The 11,008-nt window shown below is 41.8% G+C and overlaps 1 protein-coding gene across 1 annotated transcript; it reads right to left on the reverse strand.

The window, feature by feature from the left end:
- Positions 1–1,968: 1,968 nt before the first annotated feature.
- LOC103368519 (uncharacterized) lies at positions 1,969–10,690 on the reverse strand. Its single transcript, XM_008296924.1, has 16 exons — positions 10,521–10,690; positions 10,247–10,421; positions 10,039–10,140; positions 9,797–9,938; positions 7,090–7,290; positions 6,603–6,718; positions 6,290–6,458; positions 6,000–6,179; positions 5,591–5,863; positions 5,163–5,340; positions 5,035–5,069; positions 4,860–4,924; positions 4,468–4,578; positions 4,164–4,378; positions 3,955–4,054; positions 1,969–2,604 (listed from the first exon to the last, which is right to left on the reverse strand). Exons 2-16 carry the CDS (start codon positions 10,412–10,414, stop codon positions 2,488–2,490), a joined length of 2,172 nt encoding a protein of 723 aa, XP_008295146.1. The 5' UTR covers positions 10,415–10,421; positions 10,521–10,690; the 3' UTR covers positions 1,969–2,487.
- Between the last annotated feature and the right edge of the window lie 318 nt (positions 10,691–11,008).

Genomic DNA, 11,008 nt, shown 5'->3' on the forward strand with positions numbered 1-11,008 from the left:
TTCTTCCAATTCAAAGTCATCTTTGAGCACAAATTAATAAAATAAATTGAAAACGCAGACGTTAATTTGTGACATTTTCTGAACCATAAGGAGTAACACGTAACCATGGTACAAAACAAAACAAATAGAATATTTGCAACAGGAAACATTTGGTCACAAAAATGAAAAGAAAGTTCATTTCATTCAACTGACTGAGCAGGGCTGTTTTACCATGAAAACAAAAGCATCAGTGGACGATCCAAGCAGGACAGAGTTACATATTGAATTCAACACCAGTTACCTTTGTGTTGGTTTAGTAACACACCACAAGAGGGTGACAACTGTTTAACTCTGTTCTACACAGGCTGGGAGGGACTTAATATAAGCAACAGCATCACGGTTCGGTAGATACAGACACACAGGCAGCTTCTTAATAAGATATGAAATGTAATTGTTCAGTCAGATACAGTTGAAACCAGAAGTTTGCATCCACTGTATAAAAAGACATCAATGATGCTGAAGAAAGTAATAAAAAATTATCTCTCATTATTCTGGCGTTTAGCAAGTAGAAATAATTTTGGTAATCCTAACTGACCTAAAACAGGAAAAGTTCAGTCTGATTTAATGTCAGACAGCGAGAAAGGAAAAGGTTATGTGTCTATCGGGTTCAAATGTGATGAGGTTCATGCTTTGTCTTTTTCATCACAGCTGTAGAACTCTTTGATGAAGATTGTCATCGTTTGTTTTCTTTTGGATCAGTGTGGATTGCTTTTGCTGCCACTAGATGGTACAACACCACCTGCTAACAGGCCTGAGTTCAGCAGGATGAAGAGAACCCACTAATACAAAGACATGAGGTCTCAGATGTCTCCAGTTGTTCCTCTGCAGAGAGAAAACCAAGCAGATGCAGAATGTTAATGTGTACGTGTTTGAGCATTTCTTGTATGAACTGATGTTTCTCTGTATCTCTACACCCAGTTATACATTTTATATGTAGGGGAAGATGACCCTCCTGCTCTTCAGGGTATGTAGATACTTCTTTAAAACACTCCTGCCTGGACACGACCCACAGGTTTTCTAATAAAACACCTGTGCTGGCGTGAATTCACTGATTTGAGTTTGATCTCCATTCATTCAGGGTGCAGTGTGACAATCTGTGCTACTTTGAAAACATTTTGTATGTCTGTGTGTGTGACAGCAGATATTCACTTCCCGGTTGTGGTTTGGGTGTCTGTCTGGCAGCCTCCCTGGATCACTGCTTCCCTGTTCAGATTTATAATCCTTTGTCTCTCCGGCTCCTGTGGCTGTAATCCTGATACGGGCTGATTGCTGGGGTGCAGCTCAGCGGTAGTCCGTCACTGTCTCCTCTCTTGCTCTGTCTCCCTTCAACGCGTCCTGACGATCTCAGCTCTGAAGGCACATCGCCTCCTCGGCTCAGGCCTCTCACTCTACAAAGGTAACTTAGCATGAAGCAAATTGAATTCCCACATAGCTGTTTTGGGGTTTTTTTGGTTTTGTTTTATAACAGAACCTTATTTAACAATGAATGTACACACAAACAATTGTACAAATAACATACCAATTTTGACAGACATGTGCTTCCCACATGGCTGGTTGTAAACAAGGAAGTGCACCCCTCATCGTCGTTGTCAGTCCCTGCCACCTGAAACGGTGTGACGCTTTTCAGTTATGGCTACTGTTGGAAAAATTAATTTTGTGAAAGCACTGATAGCTTTTAGTTGACAGTAGCATCATTTAATGTGTATTAATGTGTGAGTTGTGCTGATCTTAAGAAGGGGAAAGAAGAATACAAGCAGGCCAGAGAGACCAAACTCAGGGAGGTTAAGCCAGGTCAGCTAGAAGGAATGCGCGCACACACACACACACACACACACACACACACACACACACACACACACCTATCAGTACCTTGCACCCACAGACATATCATCCCCCTTATAAACTTATAGCAGTTAATAGCTCCAAAGATTTGGAATCCAAGATTTTTTTTTAATGTATAACAAGCAGACAGCATATGAAGATACTTGAACACAATGACAAGTGATGCCACAACAGAAAACATCCTACTGCGTGTGCTGACCTGGTAATATAATACAATACTTCATGTTTAAAAACAATGACATTCAAAATCCCTGACCTAAGACTTCCCTGATTTCCAGTGTTCAAGTGCAGACTTCACAGTGTAACAAAACTTCAGATCCTTTATAAATAACATGTAAAAACACCAAACCTAATGTCTTCATTTGATTGCAAACACTTTCTTAGAATTAAAATATATATATATATAACCTTAATATGCACATTAGATTTCTGCGAAACACATTGTGACAAACTTGCTAATTCAATGAAAACGTTTTGTAAATAAATTGCACGTGGCCAAATGTAAACAAAATAATACATGTGATAATAAGGACAGTTTTGGTAAAATCTCACACACAGTGGATACTTCAAAGTCCTACAAAGGTGCTTTCTTGTGCAAAATAGCGTTTACACCAAAGTCTCAGTACTTTGCCTCATGTACAACACGTCATCATCATCGCTTTCATCAGTGTCAGAGTCCTGCTGGGAGCCGTACGTTGAGTCTGCGCTGGAAGTCTGGATGTCCTGGGAGGAGATCGAACTAATGTTAGTACGTATTAAAGCCACACAGCTGGAACAGTACAGGCAGGTGACTGAACAGCAGCTGGAATCAGGTGGATACAGTTAGTAAAGGAAAGGCTGTGCAGAGCAGCTGAATTATCATTTCTGGTATTAACAGTTTATAAAACACAAGGCTGGACAACTAGATGCTGTCCTGTGGATTATTATAGATGATGATGTCAACACACAGAACCTTACGCAAGTTCACTACTTTTCAGTTGATGTTGAAATGAAAATTTCTCAGTGAGATCAGGTGGTAACAATTTGGAATGATAGGTTATTATTTACTTTACTGCACAGCTAACATTTAGGGAAGTTAGGCTTAGCCAGCCCATGCTGCATTACAGAATGGTCTGCTGCACTTCATTATCGTTCTGCGAAAGGGGAGAAACACTGCAGCTTGTGTGTATTTCTTTAAATCAATCACAGTAATCTTGGGTGGAGCAAAGCAAACAGTGCAGCTTCAGTGCTCAAAATAGTGGAACTTTTTGGTGGAACATTTACACGCAGGGAGGAGAGAGCTATAACTAAAAGGGATAATCCTCTAAGAAAACGTTCAGGGCTGTCTTAGTACATTATCAAAACCCCTTTTTAGTGTGGTGGGTTGCTGCTCTGAGGTGGTTGTTGCTGTTTCCCAGAGTGAAGAAAGCGTTAACGTGCAGACAGCAGAAGAAAAGGACAAAGTCGCCTAAAATGAGCAGCCAATGGTAGACTTACACCTGCATCCTACATCTGGTGAGTCAGACTACAGATTTTCAAACCAGAGCTGCCAGAAATGACACGATTCACCCTTTTGAAACTTAACATTTACTTGAACTTAACCTTTTTCCCCCAATATACAACATGCACCAGTTTTCAGATTAACATTATGCAACTTTGATAAACATACAGCAAGAGAACAGATTAAAGCTCTAAAAGAATTGTTGGAAAAACCCTCTAAAAAGCACAGGTAAAGGTAAAAAACATAAAACAATATTTGCAGAGATTTAAAACATTTTCTCAGCTTATGGCAACCTCCAAAGCCGCCAAAATTTAGTTAATTTTTTTTTTCATTTGCAGCTTTTAAACACAAATTTTTAACCATTCAAAACTTTTTTTGAAGTCTTGAAACAGAAGATAATGTCCATCCCATACAGATATAGTACTATAAGTAGTGTTGATTGTATCAGTAGTATCATTACTAGCACTAATGAGTTGTAGTGGCAGCAGCATCAACAGTAGAGAAGCAGACCAGCAGAAGAAATAACAGTGGCATAAGCAGTGGTGAAGGTTAATATTATGAGTAAGGACAGTAATCGTAAGTACAGCAAATACCTTTTTTTTGTCTTGCGTATATAGATGCTGCTCTTCTTCAGGTTTCTTCTCTCTGGGCTCAGTGTCAGTAAAGGCAACGTAATGAATCAGAGTGCAGATCCTGGATGAACACAAAACAACAATGTAAGATTTTTTATTATTACTATTTTTTTTAACATCAGTAACAACAAAAACTGTGAAAGGAGAACTCATATGATGTGAGCGGTCACCTGTGGTACAACATGCCAAAGAACTGGAGCAAAACCGAAAGAGCGAATCCCAGAATGAACATGAGGCCAATCGGATCGATGTTGATGGTTTCACCAGTGCGTTCGAGGTTGATGTTGACCTCCGGGATCCTGATGGCGAAGATATCGTTGAAGACCTGGAGGGTGAAAGTTGCCACCAGCCAGAAAGCATTCACGATGAAGAAGGCAAAGCTGATCTGTGTGTTGGGAGAAAGATGGGATTATTTCAAGATTAAATGCACGTCTACTTTTAGATATACATCACAGTCCGGTTCCCCGAACTTACCTTGTTTCTCAACTCTCGCAGGTCATTGGCAATCTTCTTCTGTTTCTCTTTGTCATCAGCCAGAGGTTTCAGGTATTTCTCCTGCAGTTCTTTCCAGAATTCCACCTCCTCCTGCAGGGAAGCACAAATCTTTTCAGTGCTTAAAGCTACTTAAAAGTCACACATACACTTTTAAATTCACCCAGACGATTAGTGTCAGCAAAATAAAATACTAAGGGTTTTTTTTTTTTAAAAACCCATTCGTGTTTGTGCGTGTCAAGATCAAGTGAGTGCCAATAAACTACTTCCACTGCAAATGCATGAATGTAATACTTTACAGTGATCATCATTTTTGTGGATTGAAACACTAATAAACCCTCGACAGAAGTGATTTAAAAGTAAGACACACTCACCTGGTCGAGTGAGTTCTCCTGCAGTCGCATATCGTCAGACACATTCTGTAGTTGTGTGACCCAACCTGGTGCAAAGACAAAGACAGAGAACTATTAGCTCGCATCACATTCACATGTGTGTTGGGCATTTCTAGAACAAAAACATGTTGATTCTTATAAAATAATGTGGACTTACTTTGAACAGGATTGTCAAAAACAGTTGCCACTTGTCTGCGAGACAAACAGAAAATTTATTAGTATCATCTTTGGCATTTTATGACTGAAATATTGCATCTCAGTTCATTTTCCATCTTCAGAACTCACCTCTGTTCTGCTTCTGAGATACTTATGTCCTCCACAATCGTGTTTTGGGGTAGAGGCTCAGGCTGTGACGGGATCATGGTCTCCTGGCTCCTCATGACTCGTTCATCATGAGATCTCTCGCTGGACTTCTTGCAGCAGCATCTGGCCCATGAGAAGAGCCGGTGGAAGGTACTTTTGGCTGCAGGGAGAAAACTCACCATCAGTTTAAATGATCTTAGTGGCACTCAACGCGCTGTACAATGTGTTTCTCACTCACACACACATATATACACACAATAGCGGTAGAGCTGCCATGCAAGGTGCTTTAATGCCAAAGGCAGGCAACCTTGCGATTAGTGGGCAACTCACTCTACCACCTGAGCCACAGCTGCCAATTCGGTCTTTTCTGTTACACCGTGAGTGTTCTCCCAATAAGTACTGCTATCTACCTTTCTGTGCTTTTGTTTGCGGGACGTTTGCTGCAGGTGGGGCAGTGCCACCGACAGGCTTCGTCTCCCTTGTCCCCCAAGAGACATTGTTCATGTTGACCATGGAGTAGATGGTGAGCAGCAGGTAGGCGCTGGGGACGCAGATGATGTAGAGCAAGCCATAGAAGATCAGGTTAAATTCCTGAGGATGCATTATTGCGGTGACTATGTAAATGATGGCCATGCAGATAACAAAAATGTTGCTGGGCGACACCAAGTTGTCCACCATTGATGCTAATGGAAGATAAAGAGATGAACAAGTTTTAGAATTAAAGCAGTTTTAAGCATGTCTTGTTTGATGTTACAAAAGCCATGCAGAGACGTTTGACACGTGTCTGCATGAAGTTAAACCAGTTTGAACATAACTCACCAACAATAGTCATCGTCACCACCAACATAAGGAATGCGTAAATGATACTCATGATTGCTGCTATAGCGATCTGAGTGTCTGACTTGAGATGGAAGCAAAGACCCAGATAGATGGCAGGAGGAATCACAGCAATGATCAGAGCACTAGCAGAATCAATCCCGAAGATGAGGGAGAATCCACCTGAAAGACACATCAGACAAGATATTTTACATGTTGTTCTTGGACACAGAAATTGTACAAAGTTCAAATGTGTGCAGATGATGTTTTGGAAGCACAAATATAACATAAACCTGCGAGCAACAGGCAGATGGTGGCAGGAGCCAGAGTGCCTGACATGATACCAAACAGCTGGTAAAGCATGAAAGCTCTGGACATGGACGGGTTCCTCTTGGAGATCAGGTTGGTTGCACCCAGCAGATCCACAATGTTGGCCATTGTAGATGGTCCCCATCGCCGGCGCTGAAGGTGGCAAATATACATCAGTATGATGACATGAAACCAATCCATTCCAACTGTTGGAATCAATTGATTTATCAAGTCTTTTTAGTAATTTTATGACCATTGTAATACTACTGGACGGTTCTGATTAGGTCCAGCACTCACCTGGTTGTAGAGTTCTTTGAAGCTCTCTGGTGCGTTGGTGTAGGCATCAGAGGCTGCATTGTACTCCACCCTCCAGCCCTGCTTCAACAGCAGAGTGCAAAGCCAGCGGTCCTCACCTGCAGGGAACAAAACATTTAATTATACGTGACAAGACCAAGAAGAAAGAGAGAAACAGTAAAAGTTATCACAGACAGATGATGTGCTACAAACACCTTGTATAGCAGATCTGTGTGTGAGTGGAACAATGAGAAACACTCGAAACAACTTTAGGTACTGCTAAGGTAGAAAACCACCATCTACCATTTTCCTTTCACAATTTGAAAGAAGATACAATAATAATATTGCAATAAATTATTTTTAAAAGCACAAAACAAACCATTCCTAACAGTAGAACAGGGTTTATACTCTTTGCAGATTTTTAACAATCATGGTTTAATTACTCAGCTGTGCAAACAGATAAGTTTGAAGTCTTGATATCAAACGTCACCTTGGTCGTACTGGATGTAGTGGCTCGCCTCCATGGACTTGGTTGAATATCTCTTCATCACGTTGTCGTCCATCAGCGCCGCTGCTCTGAACAGACTGAAGCATCCGGGGCTGCACAGCACACATCCGAACACATGCTCTGCTGTCTTCTGCAGCCAGTGACTGACGGCGTACTCGAACTTCTGGAACCAAACTGCTGGACCTGCATGTTAAACACAGACGAATGGTAAACTTTAGTGGCATTCTCATGGGTGTCAAGCTCAAATACACAGTGAGACAAAACAAAAAAAACAGCTGGCACTAAGTCGCGCGCCAGACTTGTTATTGTCATGCCCTCGACTTCTGGTGTCAGCTGGATCCTTTTTTCCTCTCTCTCTCTCTCTCTCTCTCTCTCTCTCTCTCTCTCTCTCTCAGGCGGGCCTCAGCACGGTGGAGCACGCGGACAGGTGCACCAGATCACTAATCAGCAGATCGGCGCTGCGGGATTGGTCCGTTCCTGCTGCAACCTTTCAGTCAACCAGGATTTCAGCAGCGGTCGGACCATAGACTCCAGACCGTCCAACCACGCAGTCAGTCATAGTTTTGCACTCGTCTCGCCGTTTTTTGCTCTACTGGTACTACTGTTTTTTCCGCTTTTCTGCCGCCGACCGCTACCACCTCCAACACTTCACCTCTCACCGACCATCTCCCACCGCGCCGCCGCCGATCTGCAACCGGACTCCGCACCGCACCTGTCTGCCCTCGCTCATGGTTCAGCCGTCCTCCGGTTCTCTCTGTTGCTTCTCCGCACTCTTCCCCGTATTGAGCCAGTCAAACCTGTTAGCTCTCTGTCAGTAGTTTTTTTTTTTTGCATTTGCCGTTATCTAGTGTGTTTTGTAGCTCGTCATAGATGTGTTGTGGTTTCTGTGTCTCGTTAGTGTGCTCTGTTTAGTTCCGTTGTTGTAGCCCAGGGGTCGGCAACCCGCGGCTCTTTCATTCCTCTGCTGCGGCTCATGTGGCTTTGGGAAAAAATGAGTATTTTAATTTAAATGTATTAGCGTTAGTTTTTAAAATGTAATTCTAAATTTGAAGATTTTTGTGAACTTGCAACATTAAAATAAAATGCGTTTACATTTTTGTTTCTCAAAATATGTGTCATAACCGTCGGATGTGTGACACCTGCCAGCACGCGCAGTGGTGCCACCTTGATGATGATCTCGCTAAATCTGGTAACTTTCCAAATCCTCGGTGATTTTTTTCTTTTTTTTTTTTTTTGTCAAAAATGACTAGCGATAAATCTAGCGACTCTTTCTGTTGTTACTGGAGACTTTTCTGGTGTTTTGAAGACTCTGACATGAAAACAGGTATAGTTGTGCAGTTACTGTTACTGCGGTGCTGCAGTGAGCTCCTCCCGTCCCAAAGCGCTCACAGGCGGTCAGCAGGGTGGAGCAGCAGTCCCAGCTGCAGTCAGCAGGACAACCAGAACCTATTTTGACTTTGCTGCAAGTGGATAATTTAAGATTGTTTTTTTATTTCATGATTTCAAGGAGGATTCAAATAGATATTTAGTTTTTTTTTTTTAGTTCAAAATGTTTTTGTTGCAGAAATGTTTTTTTTTTCCCTCTGTAGCAGGTCATTGATTTCATAAATGCAACACACTATTTTTTTTTTAGATTTTTAAAAAATAAATACATAGCATAACGGTAAAAACGATATATGCAGTGTTATCTTCATTTTAGATGTCAAAAGGGTTTTGCGGCTCCCGGTGTTTTCTTTTCCACGGGAAACTGGTCCAAATGGCTCTTGAGTGTTTAAGGTTGCCGACCCCTGTTCTAGCCTGTCAGTGAGTTCCTGTTCGCCACTCTGTTTTCTCAGCATTTCAGTCTGAGCATCTTGTGTTACCAGTCATTTCTCTCAGCACTGTAGTCTGAGCACCTTTAGTTAACATTTGGTTTGTCAGTCTGCCAGTTTCTCAGCACTGAGTTGAGCTCTTTGAGTTAGTTCGATTCTTCTATGAGTTTTCTTCCTTGCCAGATAATACCTGGTCCTGGTTGAGCCTTTTTGATATTGTGTTGTTTGGATTCTCATTTTTGTAAAATAAACTGATTCAGTCTACTGTGTCTTTGTTGTTGTGTCTTTGAGTCTCCGTCCTGCCTATAACAGACATTTATTAAATGTTTTACAATTTTGCATGTTTTCCTTTCTGTCCTGATATATAATGATAAATATTTTTGTGTGGAAACAAACTTGAGTTTTGCTTACACTTTGAATCTGGAACAAGCAAGCTTAATATTATGATCACATTAGAAATCAAATGAAAGATACATCAGTGGCACTTGTTTTGTATTTTTATTCAAATGAATAAGCTCCTGTTTTCCATCTTTCGTTTGGCCTTTTTTTTGTGAGGGGTGGCTTAAATTTTCCAGAGGTGACTGGCAACAGGAGATTGCTCCTGAATATCGAGACTTGCTAATCAATGTCAAGAGAAGGGGAGGCGGCGCTCGCGGGTCTTCACTGACATGCCAACAAACTACCAGAGCATTCTGTGTAGTATTAGCAGTGCATGCGCTATACACCAGTGAGCAAGCTCTAATAGACATTTGATATTATCTCGCGGACCAAATATAATTACACTGTGGGCCAGATTTGACCCACTGGCCTGAGTTTGACACCTGTGCTCCACATTATCGCTGTGTTAGTTTCTCAACAGCTCTTTTGTTCGTACAAACCTGATCCGGTGGGGTGAATCCTGCCGCACACTGCCCCGACTCGAGGGTACATCTTCATACGGTCGATGAGCAGCATCACAGCCCCGGGCTGGAAGTCTGTATCCCCATCTAAAGCCAGAAGGTAGGTGTTGTGCTTCTCTCTCTGGAGAAACAGGCACAATTAGCTTTGCTTTTCATTTATGCTGCGAGAGGTTTGTAGCAGTAGATGAGCATTCAAGCTCAGAAAATGTCTCTTATCTCACCTGGACCATTTCTTTCAACTCCTTCTCATCATCTCCTCTCGTCCAGCTTGAGTAATATTTGGTCATGAGTTTATAGCCCAGAAGATAGTAAAGGTACATGATCTGCATATGAAATAACGAACAGGAAGATATTTTTCACAGTTACAGTGTTGAAATGTTCCACTGTTACCTAAACATGGAATGTATTTTTTTGCACGTTTTTTGCTACCTGAGACCATCTCTTCTTGTGGCGGATGAGTTCTTTATCCTTGAAGTGAACCACAATGTTGTTCCCGTGAGGCATGGTGACAACCAGCCGACCTCCATACGGTGTTCTTACGATGGTCTGATCAGGGATTTGCTGCCGCTTCTTGAAGAACTTGTCATCAATGCTCATGAAGATGCTGATGATAGAGAATAGGAGAACACTGTCTGGTCAGAACTGGATTTAAATGATCTAAAATGCTCGTAAGCCTTAGACTCTCTGTAAACATGGTTCTTACCCATAAACCTCTGCGATGATCTCCACAAGGTTCTCTCCATATTCATTGAGGTGGCGCTCTCGACTCCCCTCAACATGTTGGAAGGCATCATCAAAGTAGATATGGGCTTCAAAGGTGAAATCTTTGACCTCTGTTCCGTTCTTTGGTCTGTATTTGTCCAGTCTGCAAAGATCAGACCATCAGTAAGAGGAAATAGGTAAAAATCCACCACAGTGAGAATGCAAATTTGGAGGTTGTTAAGAGGACATTTTTTTAATATATATTTTTGGGGCTTTTGCCTTCATTTATAGCAGTAGAGAGACAGGAAAGAAGAAAGGGGAGAGACCTCACGACCGCTGTGGTGGGGACTATAACCCCTGTTTATGGGTCACCTGCTCAACTAGGGCAGCTATAGGGTCGCCCCAAGAGGACATTTTTCTACACTTCCTGTACCAAGGACAGTTCTCTTCAGAAACTATTCTTCCACTCAAAGTAAACTACCTCTTCTG

The sequence above is a fragment of the Stegastes partitus genome, unplaced genomic scaffold (assembly GCF_000690725.1).
Source record: "Stegastes partitus isolate 25-593 unplaced genomic scaffold, Stegastes_partitus-1.0.2 Scaffold1166, whole genome shotgun sequence".
Lineage (NCBI taxonomy): Eukaryota > Metazoa > Chordata > Actinopteri > Pomacentridae > Stegastes > Stegastes partitus.